General features: G+C 42.0%; 1 protein-coding gene across 3 annotated transcripts; it reads right to left on the reverse strand.

The window, feature by feature from the left end:
- Positions 1 to 1,385: 1,385 nt before the first annotated feature.
- Positions 1,386 to 22,946, reverse strand: chd4b (chromodomain helicase DNA binding protein 4b). Of its 3 annotated transcripts, none has more exons than XM_068323155.1 (41): positions 22,878 to 22,946; positions 20,339 to 21,690; positions 19,810 to 20,030; positions 19,220 to 19,344; positions 18,281 to 18,535; positions 18,068 to 18,183; positions 17,855 to 17,954; positions 17,522 to 17,726; positions 17,258 to 17,379; positions 17,033 to 17,156; positions 16,698 to 16,870; positions 15,957 to 16,202; positions 15,550 to 15,753; positions 15,237 to 15,448; positions 14,966 to 15,097; positions 14,788 to 14,887; positions 14,456 to 14,647; positions 13,721 to 13,921; positions 12,689 to 12,826; positions 11,890 to 12,011; positions 11,593 to 11,766; positions 11,052 to 11,193; positions 10,642 to 10,891; positions 10,413 to 10,537; positions 10,228 to 10,320; positions 9,998 to 10,139; positions 9,391 to 9,560; positions 8,908 to 9,085; positions 7,600 to 7,686; positions 6,593 to 6,684; positions 6,043 to 6,176; positions 5,284 to 5,428; positions 5,040 to 5,196; positions 4,679 to 4,764; positions 4,323 to 4,581; positions 4,185 to 4,241; positions 3,884 to 4,054; positions 3,691 to 3,799; positions 3,400 to 3,532; positions 3,115 to 3,310; positions 1,386 to 2,662 (listed from the first exon to the last, which is right to left on the reverse strand). In XM_068323155.1, the coding sequence occupies exons 3-41, from the start codon at positions 19,871 to 19,873 to the stop codon at positions 2,460 to 2,462; spliced, it is 5,934 nt and encodes a 1,977-aa protein (XP_068179256.1). In that variant the 5' UTR covers positions 19,874 to 20,030; positions 20,339 to 21,690; positions 22,878 to 22,946; the 3' UTR covers positions 1,386 to 2,459. The 3 variants fall into 3 exon arrangements, with proteins under 3 accessions (XP_068179256.1, XP_068179254.1, XP_068179255.1); XM_068323153.1 differs by having other exon boundaries at positions 7,600 to 7,710; XM_068323154.1 differs by having other exon boundaries at positions 8,896 to 9,085.
- Positions 22,947 to 22,951: the final 5 nt, after the last annotated feature.

The raw sequence follows: 22,951 nt of genomic DNA on the forward strand, positions 1-22,951 counted from the left end.
TTTCTCCTGTTTGGTTTAGCTCCTCTCTTTTTTGTACTTCCTGCATCAAGCCTTGCTCTGGTCTAGCCTCCAACAGTCTCATGATAAGATATCAGGCTGCATTACCAGCCCAGTCAATCCTCCCGCCCAGTAATTTACTCTAATTTTCTTAATTACTCCAGTATCTATAGGAGAAAATGTGGCTGTTCCTGTTCCCTTCCCTGCCTCATGTCCTCCTCGCGTGTGATGGATCTTGTGCTTCTCCGCGTCCCCGGATAAAAAAAATCATTTGCCTCCATGTAAATTCCACCCCATCATTCACGGCCTGGATGCAAAGTTTGCCATGCTCATCATATTTGTCCTTTGTTTGGTTATATTTTTCAAGTATACGAGTTATTCTAACAAACACACGACGGTCAAAATGTCAACAAATACTATAATGCTGAGATCAGTGGTCAGCCTCACTAATAAATCAGGCAGTGCTTTCTAATTCTGTCACTAAAACATTTACAGATGTAGGCATATTTTTGAGAGAATTTTACCGCTCCAGCAAAGCTCAGGAATACATGCCAAAGAAGGATTGAAGTTGTCGTGGCAGAGCATCACTAATTTTATTAGCAGCACTAATACGACCATGTTTATTAAATTAAATCAGGTACCTTGTTGATTCCAAAACTTAAAAGCAATGTGACATACTTTATTTATTATTTATGGTCATCACATTCTGAGACCAGAATGTTGTACTGAAGTCAAATTGCAATAAATTGGCAGCATATCATTTCTGCAGGTGTTTAATTTTTTTTAGATTTGTCCTGAAGGTGTCACTAGAGAAGTCATTATTATGACAACATCCTGAGGTCACATTAAACACCTGTATGGGATCACAAGATATATCAAGACATTCCATTCATTCATTGTTGATACCCGCTTCTTCCACCTATCCCAGCCGACTGGGGGCGTGAGGCAGGGTACACCTCGGAGCCATGTGTAGACAGACAAACAGACTCACACCTACGGACAATTTGAGACCAATTCACCTGAAGTGCTTTTTTTTGGAGGTGGAAGCCGGTGAACCCGGAGAGAACCCACGCAGACACGGTGAGAACATACCAACTCCAGAACAGAGTTGGACTCGAACTGGGAACTGCCTTGTTGTGCGGCGACAGCGCTAACCACTGCGCCACCATGCCGCCCACATCATTCAAAACTTCAAAAATCCTGTTAGAACTTCACCAAAAAGTTGTAAGGATCACAAAGGCCAGTTGTATTAATTATTTGTTCTGCCACAAATTCCATGAATTGTCTGATTGTCTCTAATTGTTGAAATATTCCCTTCTGACTCAGAGTGGTGGCTTACGATGATAGCGGACATGTAGATTTCCTTAAAAGAATCAACAACCTTGAAAAACAGTTGACTTTTTATTGTATACCATAAAAACAAACAGCAACAATAGAAACAATAAGTTGTTAACCATAGTAATAATATTCAGTAATGTAAAACAACATAACAGACAGTAAGCAATTAAATTAAGATTGCCATCGTTCTCAAAACTCCTATTTACTGTACCTACAAGCTGTGGAGCTATAGCCTGTCCATATTTTGGGCAGACACACAAGTTTCCAGGGAGCAAATCTGTGGCACAGATAGGAATGTTGAGGTGCTGGTTAGGGCTGAGCATAGAGCGCTGCTCCCGGATCGGGTCACCTGACGAAAGAGGTAGAGGTTTGGGATGGAGGGCAACGATGCAGGAGGGGGTAAAACCCGACTGACTCATACAAACGACAGTAATAGTCTCAGTGTCAGGAGCATTCTGCAGTAGAGGTGCACATTATTATGCCCTATTTTATACATACAGGAGTCACACACTCACACAACACAAGCACTCTTTCTCACCACACGCACACGCAAGCACGTAGAGAGGTGTGTGCACGCACACACACATGCACACACACACACACACACACACACACACACACATAGAGGAATCGAATGACTGTTAAAAAAAGTCACAATCTGAACAGCAAAATCCCTTGAATTCTTTTATAATCCAAATATTACTAGAAAGCACCAATAAACTCCAAACATGCTGCTGCTGCTGCTGCTTCTCCCGACGAGCCTCATTAGCCTCATGATACATTTACTTATATACACTGGTTTGACAGAATGGTCACGCTTCTTGCTTTCCTGCTCAGGTTGAGAGTTGAATTGGAATCCCAGTGGAGGAGAAAGGCTTGTAAATAGCCTGTAGCGGAAAACTTAATTCTTCCATTCACTCCCATCCTACATCTATAGTTTCAGTCTTTTCAATAAAGCAGCACAACTGATGCTCTTCCAGAGTCTGGTGACGGGTTGTGGGTCAGAACGTGGATGAATTTGACTGTACTGTACAAGGTGGTTGGGGAGGGGAGGTCTGCTACATGGCGGTGAGGTGAGAGCGACTGGCCTCGGTCAGTGAAAGTGAGGCAGACTGGGTAATTGGTCAACGAGGCACCTGCATCTGCTGTGACGTCTGTGATTGGGTCTGGGAGGTGACCTCAGGGCCACGGCTGGCCAATCGGCTCAGGATGTTCCTTTCAGACATCTGGAGCCGCACAGCGACAGGGGGTATCCTGGCGATGGTCGCAGGGAGACGTGTGACGTCAGCCTTCATGTCACTCAGCAGTTCCTCCAGCTGTTTAAGAACTGGAAACACAACAAAATGAACCATGATCAACTTTATTATAATATAAATGAAGGACCATTTTAGGTTTTAGGTCATTTTATGTCTGGTTAAATTTTAGTATCAGGCTCCAGTCAGATAGTAGTTGGGAGTGTTTATTTCCTAGAGTGGTAATAAAAAGCTGCATCAGAGGTTAGGAGTTATAATTAAGGCCCATAAAGAAATGATTTGTGTTTATATTACAGTCCCCTTTTGCCTGTTTCACACCAACAGATTTACAGTCTAAGCTTCGTTTTGTTCTTATTCAAAAACTGTTATACATAACCTCAGAAAATTATCATTACAATTTGAGTAAATGGCACATTATTTCATGGTGAAGAATACTGCAATTTCCTGCCACGAAGGAAGATTGATCTCAGTTTTCCAGGAACATGAAAACCTTCATTAAACTTGTCTTGTCATCTTCATGTTTTACCTTTATGTAAAACCGCATTGGCAGGCTTGTTTCCAGACATAGACTCCTTGCTGAGGTGCTGGTGGGACTCGGCGAGACACTCCACCTCACTGAAGCGAGTGTTGAGAGCCATGGAAGGGTGGGCCGGGTCTTCTGTCATGTTCAGGTAGGCTGCCCTACGCAACTGCTCTTCAATCACCAAGGCCTGTTCTAATAACTACACAGTAAATGAAGAAACACGAGATGCCTGATGAGATATGACAGAAATACAGACAAAGGGAAATCATTATAGTGTTCTTAATTCACCTTGAACCTGCGGGCTAGAAACTTGTTCTTGATCTCCAAGAAGTTTCCTCTGCTCATTTCACCTTTGAAAGGTTCATTGAGGATGGCGAACCTCACGTCGTTCTGCACGTCCTGCCACCGAGCGTAGCCATGCCTGAGAGACGCTGAGGTCAAGTGTAACAACTCTCTACTATAGTGAGGATTAGAATATACTTATTTTCTCAAGTAGGCTTTACAGACCTCTTCTGCTAGTTTTAACTAACAAAAAGCAACAAAAAAAAACAACCACTTTTTTCCATTTTACAAGGATACTGTATAATGCCAGCCAGCAGCCAGTAGTCATGGCGACGGTGCCAAATCTCAAAAGTCTTCTTGGTGACGGTGGCTGCCCTCTCCTCATTCTGCCACAGAGAGTGGAGCTCTGAAAAGGAAGAGAAAAAAGTCAAAGAATAGAATCTAAGTGGACAGAAGAATAGAGACAGAGAGGAGTTCTTTGTGTGTTCACCTGTGAATCCTCCATCAGCGATGTTGAACATGAACCTCTGCTTGGTGGCTTTTTTCTTCTCCTCACTGATGTTAACCACCAGTGCAGCTGTCGCTCCTTCTTTGGTGTTCTCTCCATTCTGCAGTTTTCCAGATTCGTCTGATTTAACTACATCCTTCTCTTCTTTTTGTTCTGTGAGGAAAAAAAACATGGAGACGAGGGTAAAATTCAGTTGTGAAAAATATTTGAGTGCAAAATTAATAACTAATTCAAGATGACGCCATGCTTTTATTTCTAAGTGTGAATGTTTGCATGTGCTTACCTTTCTTTTCCTCTGTCAGCAAAACTGTGTCGTTCTTCTCATCTTTTCCCTCCTCAGCTGTAGACAGAGATGCAGTGTTATGACCGAAAACTAAAGAGAATGGGGCTTACTTGAAAACAACTTGCACATTTAACTCACCCTTCACCCTGTCCTCCTCTGTATCCTTTTTGCCATCCCAAATTTCACTCTTGACCTCAGCAGGAGTGTCCTTCTCCAGCTCTGAAGTCTTTTCTTTCTCCTCTTTCTCTTTGCCAACATCTCCAGCTTCACTCCCTTGGCTTTGGTGCCCACTTCCCGCGTCCTTCTCTTTCTCTTCCTTCACTGCAGTGGAGACTTCATCTCCTTCTTTCTTTTCAAGGCCAGGGGATTTTTCAGACTCATCTGGGATTTCAATAATCTGGGGGCGAGCAAGGTTCAATTTTCAATCTGATAAATCGAACTTGACTGTTCCGAAAAATAAAAATGTGCGTGATGATTATAAAAACCGAGTTTACCTCGGGATCTTTTCCCTTTTTGGCTCCTTTACCATCCTCGCTCTCTTTCTTCATGTCTTCTTTGTCATCTGATTTAGACAAATCTTCTGAAAAACAGAACAAACATGTCAGCAACATCTTCAAAAGGAGATTATTATTTATAGGCTGTTGTCACAAATTATTTTGAAAATTAACGTTTGAATATGGTTGAAAATGCATCTTATGGCCAGTTATTATGTCTCTCTGTACGAGCTCAGCTTCAGTACTGTGTGTGCACCATGAAAATAATATAGTATAAAGTACACATACACGGTACATATTTACATATTTGTTATGATAATACAATACTGAGCATGAGATTGGTGTATGTGTGTTTGTGCACCTGGGACAGGAGTGTTGGGTTGTGTGTCTGCTGGCGTCCCAGTCGAAGGAGTTTTTGAGTCTTCACCTGCAGCCAAAGCTGCAGCCCTTTTATTTTCCTCCAGCTCTGCCATCCAGGGCATCGACCACTGACCGTTCACATGTTCAAACTCCTGCACCTGCAAATCAACATGTAAATATGTGAGGCCATAACTCAGTGACTCCACCATCTCAAACCACAGTGTCTTCTCTAACTGGTAAATTACCTTTTTCCTTATGAGTGACATCACGCCAATGCGGGTGAGCACGTGTTGCCTTGACAGACCCTCCCGTGGGACACCATCTGCAAAGGTCTCTGCTCCATCAGCCCCCGGCTCACAAAGGTGACGCATGAACAGAGACACATAGGCCCTGCAAACACATGTGAAGAAGGTGGAGGGGTGTCCGTTAAATGAATTTGGGAAATATCAAAACCTCAGCTAGCATGGCACAGAAAGCAGACTTCAAATCAAAGAAAATGATAAATATTCATTCATTCGTTCATTCTTCCCCAGCTTCTTCTGCTGTCGTGGGTCGTGGGGTTAAAATGATGAATATATTACATAAAAAATAGACCAAGCCATTCACCAGTATAGGATAGAATAACATTTTGTCAGTTCCTTTGCAGAATCTAGAGTGGTGTATTTACTTTTTGGAGATATGATAAGGAGAACCATTATAAGTCTCCTGAAAGTCATCCTCCCACAGAAAAGCTGAAAAGCTCTAAAATAGTATTTCCATGGAAAGCACACAAAATTTGCAAAAACTTCAAAATTTGCAAAAACTACAAAACATGTCTGGTGTGTTTTATGACGTCTAGGTGTAATGTTTGCTAAAAATGATGAAGACAAAATCCTTCTAAATTACCTTACCTTACTAAATTACCATGGAAACAATAGGAAAAAAATGTAATGACAATTCACAATATCAATTAGATAAAAATGTATCAAGATTTAATTTACAAGGCAGTAGAAAAAAAGACTAACTTGAATTCTTTCTCAGACTTCCCTCGGAGGTCCCTGACCAGCCACTGGTTGGTGAAAGCATCCTGGGGAGGCATCCCATAACGCATCACTGCATTCAGGAACGCTTTCCTCTGGCGTGCATTGAAGCCCAAAACCTGATTTAAAATAAATTAAATAATTATTAGCAAAAACAGTATGTTAACCAACACCTTTAAACACATTAACTCACTTAACTTCCAACGACATCCAAAGACGTCAATAATGTTTTCCAACCGGCTGGGGGGACAGGCTGACGAAGCTTGTCAGTGAAAATTTGATTTCTAATAATGAAATTTAGTGTAAGGACGACTGATCCAGTAACGGAACAGAGGATGGTGAAGTTGCTGAAGCTTACGATGCAACAAAGATTGAGTACGTCCGCGCGCACCAGTGAGCATCTTGCGATGGGTCAAGAAATGTCATTGGAAAAGTCCGCCAAAATAAATGAAATACTACAAAGCCCCGGCAGCCAATGAGTTAATCACGGTTAGTTTATTTTGTGCCGATTACTTTTTATTCTGTGGGGACTCACCTCGATGTTTCCACCAACTCTGGCCAGCAGTGGGGGAAGGGGTTTGTCGCGATCGTTCCTGAGCCCTTTGCGGTTCGGTCTGCGGGCGTTGGCTTAAAACCAGAAGAACACAATTAGTCTGTGTCACGTTCATTCTACATTGCAGGCAGTGCATTTCACAGAAGCCATGAAAATTTTGAAAAAAACAACAACAACAAAAACCAACAACTCTGATGTATCGTCATGTGTCCTTAGTGTCCTAAAGCTGCTGAAGATGTTCCACTTACGGATCATCAGGGCACATTCTTTTCTTGCTCCAGTCGTCCCTCCTCACAATCTCTCCCTCGGCACTTCTACATTAAATGCTTCTCCTTCAAGCGTAAAGCTTTCAGAACATTTACAACTGAAAGCAGTCTTGTTATACATCGCATTTAATGATACTTAGTCAACAGAGCCATACCTGATTAGAACCGGAAACAATTGATGCAAACATATCCAGTGATTGGGGCTTATAAACAAAGTGCACAATAATACTGTACTTCAATTAACTTAAAGAATATTATATATTCTGAAACAATCATGAGAGAAACACATTCAATGTACTTCAAAACATGACAGGTGCTTTGATATAAATCTGTTTAAAGTGTTGTGTTGGCAGAGACACTGTTCATTCTAATTTATAATTCATTTTTCTTTGCTTCTGTTTTCTTCTGGTTCTTTTTCTTTCTGTCTTTCCTTGCCTTTCTACGCCCAGAGCAGACGATGCAGCTACAAGTTCTGTTTCCTGAATAGTCGTAGATGTTGTCAAAGAGGATATCATAGCTGTCGTCTGAATCTGAATTAGCATCTGTAGGGGCAGTTAGTGAAAGCGGTTAGTTTTTGAAAAACTGGGGCTCAGAGAGTAGGTTCCTTACTAAAAGGAAGTTCTCACTTTTTCAATGACTACTTTTTCACAGTGGTGAATGCATTCACAGGTTAGCATACTCACACATGCCTCTTCTCTTAAGAACAGTCTTGGTGAACCTTACCTTCACTGCGTTCATCAAAATCTTCATCTCCTTCCTCCGAGGCCACCGAGTAGTCAGACTGGTTATCAGACTGATCCTCCTGCCAGTCTGTAGGGAGAGCAGAGACGAAGACTGATGAAGAGGAAAATAAAAAGGTAAAAATCCCTTCACAACTTGTACAGAATCTTTCTGGTAGATGAGATAAACTAGATTTGCACTCCCAGTAAAGAAGCTTTGAAATCAACATCAAACAAAATGTTGGCCAGAAGAGGGAGACACTGCTTCAGAACTACGTTTTTATATCAACAAGCAAAGGGAATAATTTAATCTAAAATCTAAAAAAAATCGATTAGAAAGGCCGCACCAGTTTATTTGTATCAACACAATTACCTTTTATTTGAATGTTTTAACTAAGGAACTGTTTATTTTTTTTAAAAAATCTCAGAAACATTTTAATGTTTTTCAGGTGATTTCTTTGTAATTCTGTACTCACCTGAAATTACATCAATTTAAAGTGGGCCACAATAGATTGGGGGGGGGGGTTCATATCGTTTAAGTTTTTGTTCGGGTTTTTAATCAGTAAAATATGATGACATGCTTAGTCATCATTTACGGCACAACTTTTAAGTGCAAATATTATATGCGGCATCATTGTATCTTCTGACAAATAAGACTTCATGATATCTAGCGTAATCTAATTTAATCTAATCTAATCCATTTACAGCCATAAAAAACTCTTATTAAATGGAAAAGGCTGATTTCATCACAAATGTGGAGGCTGTTTGTTTCAGATGAAAAAATTTGACCCTTCTGTGAAGTCGTTTTGATTCTAATCTTCTCTATCCTGCAAAATATGATGCTTCTCCTCGTTCTCAGTTACAACAATCAAACAGGAAAATGTATGCAATATCATCTTTACCTTTGAGTATTTTTTCCTAATGACTGCAGATTGTATTTTGATCAGGATCTTAAAACACATTTAGTCTTATTCTGGTTATTTAGTGTGCATCAATCTAATGATTACAAGCAGCTTTTTACATATCACTCTGTGCTGCAGATTTAAAAAACTTTGATTAAAACTTTATAATCATTTATAGAAATATCTTCAAGATCCAAAATGTTTAAACATGTTTCATCTTAAAAACAAATACATTTCTAAATAACACACAACATGCTTCTAAATGCACAAAACGTGCCATGCACTGACTGGTTCTCCGACGACGTTACACCAACACCACACAAACACATGACAACCAACAGCACTTCACAATACACACTCACACACAAGAAGAGGTTGCATTATGTATTGTTCTGTACCCTGTCTTATACCTCGTTCCTCTTGGGAGCCATCGTTATAGTTGACTGGCTTTCGAGTTCTTTTGCCTTTGCCCAGATTTCGGGCCAGATCCTCCTGCTGCTGCTCATAATGGTGACGGAGCAGCTTTTCCCAGTAGTCAGGGTCAACACTTTCCTCCTGCTTGATCACCTCCCTTTCTATCTCCTCCTCCTTGAGAACAGGGAAGAATACTTTTTAAATAATACATTTTAGTGTTAAGATCGAATTGTTTTTGGCATTGGTTATTACAAAATATCTTAAAGATGCACTTAAAGCCCATAGATTTAGTATTCTAAATCCTTTGATGATACTCAAAATATACAATACACAGATCTAAACACACTTAAACACACAATAAAACAACACTCAAGTCAAAGCTCAGCAAAGGAACATTATTAGACAGCCCCCTTTTGACTGACTGAAACAGTTTTGTTTTATTCAGTTATAGACTTGTACACTTGTAGAAGCACTCATACCTCATCGTCTTCATCTTTGACCACATACTGAGCCACCTTAAAGGAGCTGAGGTATTCATTCATGCTCTGTAACTCAGTGTCATCGGTAGCATCCTGGTTCCTGTCCAGCAAACGGTCGATTGCATGGTCATCGTAATGGATGACACTGCTGTCATCCTCCTTGTTGTCTCCTGAAAGTAAAGTAAACCAAATGAAGAAGGAAACAAAATCAGACATCCAAGGGTGAAATAATCCCAATACTCGTCTTCTATCACCAATATCCAAACCGGTTAGCATCCTGTTTACATGATGGCATAAGAAAGCATGGTGCGGTATATTAAAGTTAATTTAACTATGAAATGAGAGCTGTTATAAATATTAATGGTATAAAACAATAGAAAGCTCAAAATCAGATTTATTTGGATTGTAAAAATGTCAACTATAATTTGCCTTGTGGGTCAGATCAATCACAGACCTTTGAATTTCATCACACATGAGCCATTTTCTCACAGCTGAAATTATTGTGCAATTATGGTGCAATTTTGAATTTTTATAGTAAAATGAAATACAAAATAAATGTCACCGATCAGAAATAAAAGCCTCCGGCTGTGGGTTGAAGTCAACTCACCCTCTCCAACTTCATCTTTGAATAACTCTTCAGTTCCAAACTTCAGGATGTCATCAAGCTCCTGCTTGGACATGGAGCCTGTCTTGGAGCCAAGACCAGGTCGCACCACCAGATGAGTGAGCATCATCTTCTTCTTCGCCACCTAGTGGAAAGCAGTCGACAAATGACACACAAGGTCAAGAAAAAGGTCACAGAATTCTTGCGTCTTTTTTTCCTTTTTCTACACAGACCTGTGTTATCCTCTCCTCGACAGAGGCTTTGGTAACAAATCGATAAATCATCACTTTCCTGTTCTGGCCAATTCGATGAGCCCTGCTGAACGCCTACAAACGCACAAGTGTGAAACAAACAGCATCATTACAGATCGCCCCATCATAAACATACATGCTGACATGGATGGGAGGTGTTTCCATACCTGGATATCATTGTGAGGATTCCAGTCAGAGTCATAGATGATAACAGTATCAGCAGAGGCGAGATTGATGCCCAAACCACCAGCTCTGGTAGAGAGGAGGAAAGCAAACTGGGGGGCACCGGGAGCTGTTTGAATAAACAGAAAAACAGGCATGTGGAGAAGGAACCTTTTGGCACTGAAGGCATTACTGAAAACTGATTTTAAAAAATAAAATATTTCCAGGACCAACCATTAAAGCGATCAATGGCTTCTTGTCTCAAGTTTCCAGTGACTCCTCCATCAATTCTCTCATATTTGTAACCCTCATTCTCCAGGAAGTCCTCCAGGAGGTCTAACATTTTGGTCATCTGGGAGAAGACAAGAACCCTGTGTCCACCTTCCTTCAGCTTCCTCATCATCTTCTGGAGCAGCATCAGCTTTCCTGAAGACTTGGTCAGAGCATTGCCCTCATACATGCCATTTGGAAGTTTTGGTGCCTCCTGCAATCCAGAGGAAAAGTTTGGATAAACTGACACCATAATCCATTGTAAAACATTATATTAAGGAACACTAACTAATAGGTCAAGATATCACACAACATGCACCCCCTGAAAGAAGTCATGTTTATATAAAAGTGAATGAAAAAGATTTGGACCGTACTGTAGCAGCTGCAGGAAAAAGGTAGGGGTGGTTGCAACACTTTTTCAGGTCCATCACCACATTGAGCAGAGAAACCTGGTTTCCTCCTCCCCGAGTGTTCAGAGCCTCAAAGTTACGAGTGAGGATGAACTTGTAGTATTTCCTGGTTTATAATGAAGAAAAAGAAATGTCAGAGAATGCACAATGGAAAATATTCCACAGACGTTTTGTTTGTTTGTTTTTAATACAGGTAGTATTAGTAAAAAAAAAAGCCTGAGGGAATAGTGCTTTTGTATGTAGAGTAGTAATGGCATTTGAATGAGCTCATATGGCAATTATAAACTGGAATTTAATAAAAATCAATTTACAACAATTCAACTGATGAACAAGCTCTCAGAAAAAATTCTGTTCGAAGGCTAATAACTACCTGTCTTTGTATGAGGACAAATTGTAGAGTTGTTCAAAATTATAGATGAGAATTCTGGATGGATTTGTTTTTTAAGTTTTCATATTCAAACAACTGTAATAATATATTGGTGATGTTTAATATCTTGTCACTCACTTCTGCATGGGGCTGAGCTCCACTCGAACAATGAGCTCAGTCTTTGAAGGCATGTGCTTGAAAACATCAGCCTTCAGCCTTCTAAGCATGTGTGGTCCAAGCATGTCGTGAAGCTTCTTGATCTGGTCCTCTTTGGCAATGTCTGCAAACTCCTCCAGAAACCCTTCCAGGTTGCTGTAAAGAGTACCAAAAAAAAAACAAAGGAAAAAAAATGAATATTTATAAGGAAAGTGTGGGTGTATTCATTCTGTCTGCAAAGCTGCCACATATTCCACGATCACATATGGGGCTACTGACTTGAATCTCTCTGGGGTCAGGAAGTTCAGCAAGTGGAACAGCTCCTCTAGGTTGTTCTGAAGCGGAGTACCAGTTAGCAGCAGTTTGTGTTGCAGTGGGTAGTTGTTCAACACTCTGAAGAACTAATAACAGGCAGAGAGAAGGAGATGCGAAAAAATGTTTTGGATTTAACACAGCTGTGGTTCAGGTGTAAATCAGAATTTTTTTTGATAACAAGGGGTCCATTTGAAACAAAGCATGAATAAATTAAAATAACTAGACATTTCTGCTCAAGCATTCTACTGTCAAGTTTCCATGACATGGAATAGATTGACCCACCTTTCATGGTATTTGCACTACTTTTAAGTATCCAATACTTGCAACCTATTTTTTTGGCATTACTGCAATCAAGGTTTCAAATACGCTGATCAGGCACTAATAGGTGATGCGGAAATACTGCAGACCACTGACTGGACAGACATCATAGCATCATCAATGTGGAGCACAAACTAAATACCCTGCATACCACAAACCCTTTTTTAAGTATTTTTATGGTCAGCCGTTTTTTATTCATGTCTGCTAAGGTTCCGATGTTTCTCTCTTTCGTAACTGCCGAAAAGATCGTATGAGCTGGACAAAGGTGTGTATCGCACTGAAGATGACATCACGGCAGTACTGCAAGGCATCACTATGACAACCACCTACACTGAAGCAGTACCGTCCTCTAATGGAAAACAACCACAAAAGTATCTGATTGTAAAAATGAGTCGAGTCGAGTAGAGCCAATACCATGAAGTGGAAACTCAGCTGATGTTCTCACCTTTGACTGATTATTTTTGAGTCTGTGAGCCTCGTCCACAACCAGACAGGCCCATTCAATGGAGCCTAGTGCAGCCTGGTCAATGGTGATCAACTCATAGGATGTCAGCAGGACATGGAACTTGACTGGGGAGTCTTTCTGTAATGCAAAAACATAGTGAGCAATAAATGGCCAAATAAAAGGATCAGGAGGAAGTAAGATCAGGCAGTAAGACAACTGTATTCCTGTTTTCATCCTGTCCTTCATTTCTCTCACACATCCTATGCCTTAATTTCCTGTTCTCATCGTCTTAGTCTGTCACATCAAACTAGTAGGATAGTGACATACCTAAATTGTTAGCCTGCATTCTTAAATATGAATCTTTTGCTGTCTTTAGTGGTGTTTTGAGCCACCCTCCAGCTCCCCATCATCAGCAGTCTTCACAGATTCAACAGCTTTATCATTTATTCAGGCTCATCAGCATCATCAGCCACCACCACCACATATGTCTAGCCTCCATGAGAGGGTTTCTGCTGCTCCTCATGTTGTTGTTCCTCATCAAAAATATCCCTGAGCACTTTACGTGCCAGAGACTGATGTGATGAATTTTTAATTTTTTAAATTTTATATACTGGTTTGTTCCCCGAAGGGAAATTAAGAACGCACACTCTAGCTACTGATTCAAACGCATGCATACATATATATTTGTGAGTACAGGCCCCTGTAGGCATGCAGGGGAGGTAGAGTGGCAGGCAGCTCCTTCTTGGTGCGCCTCAAATGAAAAATTTGTAAAGGGGACGGCACCTTGCTCAAGGGTGCCTTGGCAGTGCTCCGGAGGTGAGCTGACACCTCCCACTGTCAGCTCACCTCCGGGTTTTTTTTTGGGGGGTGGGAGCGGGAATCGAACCGCCGATCTTAAATCATAGGACGACCCGCTCTACCACTGAGCCACTGCCGCCCTAAGTAGAAGTATAAGAAATCACTAACTCTACTTCATTCTCTGGTCTTGTATGATTGACATACTTGCATCACTATTGCTTATTTGCCCCTTACCTTCATCTTGGATGCTTTTTTTCCACCTCTAATGGCATTTCCCTCAAAAGAGAATTCATTCTCCCGAATGACAGCCCTGCTGTCTTTGTCCCCAACGTAGGTCACCACGTACATGTCAGGGGCCCACATCTCAAACTCTCTCTCCCAGTTAATTATGGTAGACAGGGGAGCACTAACCAGGAAGGGACCTTTGGAGTGACCCTGCAATAGGAGAAGATGAAGTCAGCATGGAAAAAAGTTATTTATAGGCCATTTGTACTCTTTTTATCCGAAGAACTTTACAGGTGATGGCGTGTTGGGAGAAATTCGAGGATGAGGGCCTTTCCATGCAACACATCGGCGGATGCTCATGTGCACTGAACTACCAAACCCTGTTGTCAGTGAACAACCTCCCGAGCCTCAGCTGTAGTTTCTCAGACAAACTACAAGAGGGTAGTTATGTTAGAAACTGCACTTGTCCTGTCCTGCCTTTAGGATAGAGTTCTTTACTTTGAACCCACCCCCTTTAAATGGACAGAGTTATTGTGTGTCACATGTCTGAAACCCACCGTACTCATAACTATGGGAGGACAGACTGGACAAATCAGTAAGGACGAAACAACTTGCAGATAACGCCATTCATAAAATGTTATTCATCTATATTTTATCACATACACGTTTCAAGGCAGCATTAACCATGTAAAATACACAAAGCATACCAAAGTCAGCAGAATCTGAAAAGAAAACAATTCTCACCTCCTTGTACAATGAGTAGAGGAAAACTGCAGTCTGTACAGTCTTGCCTAAACCCATCTCATCTGCAAGGATTGTGTCTGTGGCCTGAGCCCAAGAAAACCTGAGCCAGTTCAATCCCTCCAGCTGGTAAGGATGAAGAGTTCCTCCAGTGCTGTCCAGGTACTCAGGCTGGCGATCAAATTTGATAGTGGGCTGGAGGGAAGAAAGAGGAAGATTAAGTCCTCCTGTGTCCTGATCAATACTGCATCACCTGACTTATTGGTCCATTATAAAACCTACACATATGGATAAATAATCAAAACTAGGTTCGGAAATAGTTTCAAAATACTTACATCCACAACAGGATTAGCAGGTGGTCGCTCTGCCTTCTTGACTTTGACAGCTTTCTTCAGCTTTTTACCAGGTCTGCCCTCCTCACCCACCATTAGCTCCCTGAAAGAATATAATAGTATGTGATGTAAAATCTATTCTCAGTTGCATTGATCAGACATTTATTAAATCTCTGCACACCTGTGATTCCAGTATGTCTGCTTGTAGGTGTCAAACTCAGGGATGTCCATGTCTTCACTTTCCCAGGTTGACTGGTCATACGGCAGATCTCTCCATTTTATCAAGTAATGTACGTTATTCTTTTTATCAACACTAAGATGACAAAGATAAAGAAAAGTTGTTTAACCGTAATGTAGTCTTATAACTTCACACCTTCAGAGCAAAGAATTTGACTATGAACTTCTTATAGATGATGTATTATTTCAAATGAGATTGTACATGCGTTCGTTACCTGTGGTTTAGGATGCGGTGAATCATCAGCCACTCCATCTTGACTCCAAAACGGTAAAACTCCTCCTCCATGTGAACAAATAGAGGGTCTTTGTTCTTCCTCTTTGTACTTTTGTCATCATCAACGTCACCTCCAAAATCCACGGGTGGAGGTTCATCCATGTCAGTCTTTCTCTGGTAATTGCGGAACATCACCTGGCAGTTCAGCTCCAGCTAAGAGGGTGCAGCAGGGAGAAAAAGAGAACCGATGGTTTAGTCTATTTATTTTGTGTTTATACATGTAGGAAATAAAAAGAAGTCCAATCTAACGGTACCTGTAACTCCAGCACCCAGGAGCAGTGCCAGTAGGACATATTGCACCATTTGACAAAGAACTCCCTTTCTCTGCGCCCCGTCAGTGGTGGCGGATCAGGTTTATCAGCAGGTAGGTCAGCAGGCCGAGGGACAGGCGTGGGGGCTGGTGGTTCACCCCATTTCCATGTTATAACCTTCTGGACTTTACCCTTCATCGGTGGACACTGTTACACCATAGGAAGAGAAGAAATAATTAAGGATATATTTTTTATTAATGAACTAAATCAACAAAAAAGAAAAGATACGAAAAAGAAAAAAAGGGGGAAAAAAAGACTGCCATGATGGTTTACCTAAAATACTGACAGTATGCAAAAGATGAAATCCGTGCACACACACCAACTCATATGCACCAGTGCACAGCTCTCACCTTGCAGCGGGGGCAGATCCATTCACCATTGGGAATTTCAGGGAGAGGAGGGTTGAGGCAGTGAATGTGGTAGGAGGAGGGGCAGGTGTCACAGCACAGCAACTCCCCTCCATCCTTGCACACTCGGCAGAACTCAATGTGGTGGTCATCTTCTTCCTCCACCCCTTCATCCCTACGGTCTTCCTCATCCTCCCCTTCGACTTCGGAGAGATCCTCTCTGGCCTCCCACTGGATCCCCTCCTTCTCCTGGTGGCAGGATTACAAACGGAAGGAGGAGGTGAGGGGGAGGGGGAGGGGGGCAGACAGGCAGAGAAGATATGAGGAATGGAGTGAAAGGAAAAAGGGAGGGGTGTGGGGTGATTTTCGAGAGAGCCAGGGGGGGGGAGTGTGCGTGTGTGTGGTGGGGGGTGAGGGGTGGGGCATAGCGTGCGTGTGCATATTTGCGTGTGGAGCCATGGTGCAGGAAGGGACGGAGCGTGAGGGGAGGGATAAGAATAGGAAATGGAAGGGTTGGGGGGGAGGGGGGTGAAATGTGTGGTGGGGAATAGGAGAGGTTCGATAGGACCATGAGCAAAATGGGGCCAGAGGACAAAGAGAACACAAATACTTGTTGAAATCACCTTCAGTGATCAAACCTGCCACCAGTGGAATTTTCCATTCATAAATTATTTTTCAGACACAGTATTTTTCCTGTTTTGTTTGTACTATTTCCATACTAAAAGGTGAGTTCAAAACACTCACACAGTGTGGGCAGCTCCACTTGCCCTCAGGTGCTTTCTCCATGTCAGGGTCCAGACAGACCATGTGATAAGCTCTGGGACAGGTGTCACACAAAATGATCTCACCCCCCTGCTGGCACACTTCACAGTAGTCCTGGTGGTCCGTCTCGTAGCCGTCGCCGTCGTCTGCCTCCACTAAGAGAACACACCAACAGGAAATAACGTTCAAACAATCAGGCCTTGACTTTGATCTTATTCCACAAAGCAAAACTTCCTGCGTGAAGTTGTTCTCAGGTCGTTCACTGACGCATCAACAACCTAACAGAGTTTTTATTTTAGTAACAAGTCCAGGCCAACCTTTCTTCTTTTTCTTTGCATTCTTGGATTTTTTCTTTGGACGGCTACTACGGTTAGAGCCATCTGACACAGAGAAACTCCCATCTTCAAAGTCGCTGTCAACATCTGGTTCATCTTCATCACTCTGACAGGGAAACAGCGAAACAGAGAAATCTGGAGATAACTGAAACTCTCAAGGTTTGTTTGGTCTTCAAACACAGAGTGAAGCCAAACTCTTTTTCTTACTGAGGAGCGTTTCCTCTTGCTGTTGAGGCCACCTAGTTTGATCTTCAGTGGAGCCACCTTCTTAGGCTTGGGCTTTTGCTGAGGCTTAGGTGGGGGCTTTGACCTCTTGCGAGCATTGGGACCTAAGAGGAGACAGAGATTACAGCTTAATCAATATAATTAGAACAATGTCTCATAGATAAATCTATTCATAATGAAAAGACACCTTTATCCTCACATATAATGATCAGATTAAGTCTGAGAATCAAATTCATCCTTATTCACCTTTGCCCTCTTTGGTCTTGGCCTTGCGAAGTGGGGGTGCTGGGGCTTCTTGGGGTACAGCAGGCGTTGGGGCAGTGGCAGCAGCAGGTGTGGGTGACGCAGCAGTACTGGTTTCTACCCCCCCATCTGTCCCCACCACCACCATACTCTCCACAGCTGCAGCCACATTGGCAGCTGCCAGGGCTGCATTGGCAGTTGCACAACCCTACAAAGAGACACACAACGGAGTGGAAAATTCTACTCTGTACTGTCACATTCACAAAAGGACAGCAATTATGAACACCAGGTCTCATTCATTATACGTCAGATTTCCATCTTTGTAAGTTGTAATACCTTTAGAGGGTTGTTGGTGCTGAATTCTCTCCATTTAGCCATCATTAAAGTCATCATCTTGGACACAGCAATTTTTGGGTTCTTAGCTGCAATTAAGGGCCTGAGAACAAAATTGAATGACATAGAAAGTAATAATTTTTATATGAATACAGAGACAGGTCCTTAATTATGAGGAAAACTATATAAATTTAAAAGTAAAAGCTGTTTCCTGACCTGACAAACTGGCTGAAGGCCTTGTAGTTGGTGAGGGAGTTGTAGTCTTCCTGAGTAAAGACATGGTCGATATCTTTCATGCCCCACGCTTCCAGCAGCTGGATGGAGCTTTTCGGCTGAAATATATGATCAGCCAGGGGGGAGGTTAGTTTGTCAAGTTAACACTAAGGAAGTTTTTATCCGACCTGCAGCTGAGTATAAACAAGTTTTTACCTGATAATCATCATCATCATCCTCATCATCATCTGGTTCTGGATCTTTCCGTTTGCTTTTCAAACTGGATGACCCTGCTTTCTCTGCTGCTGCACCTGTTTTCTTCTTTTCTTTGGCAGAGCTGGAGCGTTTTTTCTTCTTCCTCCCAGGGGCATAATCACTTCCCTCACTCTCTGACCGCACACCTCCTTCGTCGACATCATGCACTGCTGCATCTACTCCAATCAGATGCTCTGGAGAGCTAAGTGGCAACTCCTGTGAGACACAGACCAATTTGATGAACTAGACAATTTGTACAACACATAAATTATGAATTAATGTCATCATCATCTTCATTTTATTTCAGCAACAATTTGCAACTGCATAGGGATAAAAAGAAGCTACATCTGTCTTTGCAAGATTCACCACTTAATAGTCCTTAAATCCACTGGTTGGCTGACAGATATAAGTTAACCAAGACTTGGTTTTAAAATCACTGGTAATGCTTAATTGTCAATGAAGATGACAATGAAAACCAAAAAAAAAAACATTTGCAAGGCTAGAGACAGTGTCATTTTATTTAAATATTTACTTTAAAATGCTAACAGCTGTTGAATAATGATGTAACAGTAATGTAACAGTGCTCAGTAGCAAACCACTTTAATTCTGGTGACTGCTCATAAGCAGAACACCCAGATCACAATTTAGAAGATAAGATTCTTGTGCACTTACAATGTAACAATTAAAACTATGTTCTGTATAAATATTTGAGTATTTCTACATGCCCTGCAAAGTAATCCCTAAAACTTACTCCCTCCCTGTTGTAATGACTACTACACAAGCGGGAGTCCACGTGGAGAGTTGATAGTTACAGAACTGTTTGCCGGGTCAAAGCTTATAAAATGTTTATTCTAAGGTGATAACATTTTAAAATAACAAGCGGACAAAAAAGCCACAGACCTCTCTGATGGGTCTCTGCCTCTTGCTACTCCGGTTCTCTCGGCTGCTCTTCTTAGCTTTCTTCTTTTTCTTGGACTTGGGTACCTCGTCTACGTCAGACACAGCATCCTCCGGCTCGTCCTCTCCTGCGGGTGACATGCTTTCATTTGCCGGGAGATGACGGCGTGTTCACGGATCGGGCTTACCGCTGCACCCGCGGAAGGAACGGAGCCCGGCCGCGCGCTGGCACGACACGGTCACTTCCGTGCACGCGCGTGCGTACACAACACACACACACACACACGCACACACGCACACAACGCGAATGCCACAACAGCAAAGAAAACTTATCTGTTCTGTGTGTGAAACTTTGACAGCCCTACCCGCACTCCACTAAACACACACGTGGGTTAATGAATGAAATATGCCGGAAATGAGACCAAAACAATCCTCACTTTGCTTGACAAGTTAGCCAACTAGCTAATCTATGACGGCGGGTGACGGATGGCCCGAGCCGACTACTCCTGGTTAGCTTAGGCTAACGCTAGCCACGGCGAGCTGAAGTGACACAGAGATGGACCTTGTTCAGGGGGGGAAAAAAGCGAGCTTACCGTGGAGAAGTGAGTGTTCATCCGTGGGTCTGAAGCCTCCCCTCTCATCCTCGCTCCCCGACATGTTCTCTGCGTTTTAATTGTATTTCTTGCTGGTCGAATTAATCCCCCCCCTGACGCTAAAACCTTGTTCCACGGTCGGCGAGGGAGGAGGGAAAAATGACGTGGGACTGTTAGGAGAGTGGACCGGGGGTGTCCAGTAGGGGAGAGGGGGGGGGGTGCTGGAAAGACATAAATAAAAAAAAAAATGGCATTGGTCGGTGGTCACTCCTTGCTGGTCTCTTACTGTTTTCGTGTGGTTTTAATTAACCACCTGCGTGTTGAAACAAGTTGAATAAACAGCATTAGCTAGGCTTTGGCATCAACAGCATGCCATTTGCAGGTATGTTTGGTACAAAGGAGTGAATGAAGTGTGGCATACATCATAATTTCAAATTATGAGCGGCAAATACGCGCAGCTGGAGTTAAAATAATTCATCACGGAAAAGTTTAAGCATTTCAAGCCTATTTTCACACATTAAAAACTTACTGTAGTGTATGGAATAGTCCCGGGTCGAGGTGTGCTCCCTCTCTCTCTCTCTCTCTCTCTCTCCCTCGCGGTGCAGAAATTAAATACAAGTCAGACAGTTTGAGCAGCAGTTGTTGTCATTTAGTGTTCATTCATTTATCCCGGCGGAACCAGTCATAAACGAATTGGGGGGGGGGGAAATGAGCCGTCAACGAGCTAAAACTCGGTCATCCGTGCCCCTCTTATCTCTGCCCCAACCTTAAAGGCAGAGCTTAGCTAACATCCTCACAAACACACAAAGGGGGCAGACATCCCATAATAATCCCCCCTCCCACACAAGACTCTGCATAGTTACCTCGCAACGGACAGACCATAATACTCAGCCTTCCCCCAACCCCCTCCAACATGCGCGCGTGTGCGGGCGGGCGGGCGCGCGCTCGCGCGGGCTCACGCACGCATACACGTACACTACCTCTGCTAGACATGCATGCACCGGGCTCATTGCATGCACACTCCTTCCCCTTTCCACTAGTAGTCCCAGCCCCCTTAGCAACTCCGTTGTCATGGTGACACCCCCCCCTCCCTGCACCTCCTAGGCAGACCATAATATTCCAACAGTAGCAGCATACATCCCATAATATGCAACTCCTAAAAAGATAAGAAAGAAAAAAAAAATACCAATCACATGGTCGCCAAGGGAGCTCGTGACCGCTGGTGACAGCCCATAATACTTAGTGATCATGAGCATAACTATGCTTATGTAGACTTTTGTGCATGAGCAGTCTACACAGAGGTAAACCAAATGCATGCTGCATGCAGGTCAAACAGGCCTGCCCAGCTTGAACAGGGGTGGATGTGTGTCAACTCTGACAATGTCTGCTGAGCGTCCCATCTGGGGGTTGAGGCCTCCTGTCACAACCTACATCTGGACTTCTGCTTCTGTCTCACCAAGCAGACAGCAGATCTTGACTAACTCTAAAAACAAAGACCAACAGGTGTACAGAGACACAAAACCATAAAAGACAACATTCAGTTTCACTTAACACGTTACAGAGTAAATAATTACTTTGAAACAGCAATTAGGCGACACTTGGTTGGTTATCACTGTTGCCTCACATCGCAAAGACTCTGGGTTTGAATTCTGGGAACTCCCAGCTTGGATTTTCTCTGTGTCTCTCTGGGTACCCTCTGAGTGCTCCGGTGTTCTCCCACAGTCCAAAAACATGCAATGTAAGTGAACAGTGACTCTGCTTGTAGGAGGGAATGTAAGACTGGTTGTCTCTCTGCCTTGTGATGAACTTGTGATCTGTCTGGAGTGTACCCCACTTCTTACCACATCACCAGCTGGGATAGGCTCCTGCTCCCCTGTGGCCCTGCAAAGGAAAACTGATGCATGAATGGGATTGAAAACAGTAATTATAACCATAAAATGTGTGTGTGTTTTTTAGTGCTGTGATAGTGCCACTATGTTATGCTTAAGGATTTGAGCACAAAGACATCAACTACAGTTGGTAATTATAGTGTATGAAATAAAACATGTCAAATAAATTTAGCTAAAGCATCCATTACTTTGCTGCTCTCATAGCAAATTTCACCTCATAGACCTTGCGCTGCACATTATTGTGGTTTTATGCTCTTTACTAATTTAAAATCTTTGAAAATCTGGGACACTTGAAGACATGGGTGCAACGTGCTCAGCTCAAATATCATAATTTACTAAACTGTAAGCTTTATTATCTATTTGATTTATGTGAACATGTAATTTATGTATGTTTTGCAATCTGGTGCAGAGCATACCTAATCTGTTGTCTAAATAGAAAAAAAAACAGATCATTAAGGATTGTTTCATTTCTTCTGGTTAATACATGCAGAAATAAAGAAAAAGATTATGAAAGGAAGAAGAGTGGATAAAATACAAAATATGATAAAAGGAGATGTATGATTTAGGAATGTGGAGGGAAGTACGACAATAATGAAGACACGAGAGTGGAGAACAATATACAAACAGAAAACTAGTAGTATTTCACCGTACAAATGCAACATATAACCGAAATCTTAAATTAAAAAACAATTTATTTGTTGAAAATATGGTATGTGAAAAGACATTATGTAATGGACAAATGATAAGCAATCTGAGTGGGATGCAAACAACCTTCAAATTCCAATTATACACACAGTATCCCAATCAAAATTACACCTCTTTAAAAAAATGTAATTAAAATGTTTTAAAACTTTGTAAGATATTCTGTAAAATGAGTAAGCAAACAGAAAAAGTAAAACCTTCCTTGAAGATTTATGAAATGAATAAAACTAAATGGTGATTCTGACTGAAGAGGAAATGTTGTTTTTTGCTTTCACAGGAACATTTCAAAGTAAAAGCATTAAGTATTCAACAAGTTGAAGAGCTTAGAAGCTTCACTTGAACACAGCATAGGACTCTCATCATTCCAAATGCAGATTTATTGAATTTCTGAGAGAGACACTCATTCTCCTCTTTAAATTGCACTTCTTTTTCCTCTCTTAATCAGATTTAGGTACGTATTTTTAAAATGACACTCACCATGCCACTCTGCATCCCACAAGTGGGTTGCTGCCTTTTGTCAGAATTGTGCTACAGCCAGACAACAACAGTTG

This window comes from Antennarius striatus, chromosome 9, assembly GCF_040054535.1.
Source record: "Antennarius striatus isolate MH-2024 chromosome 9, ASM4005453v1, whole genome shotgun sequence".
NCBI lineage: Eukaryota > Metazoa > Chordata > Actinopteri > Lophiiformes > Antennariidae > Antennarius > Antennarius striatus.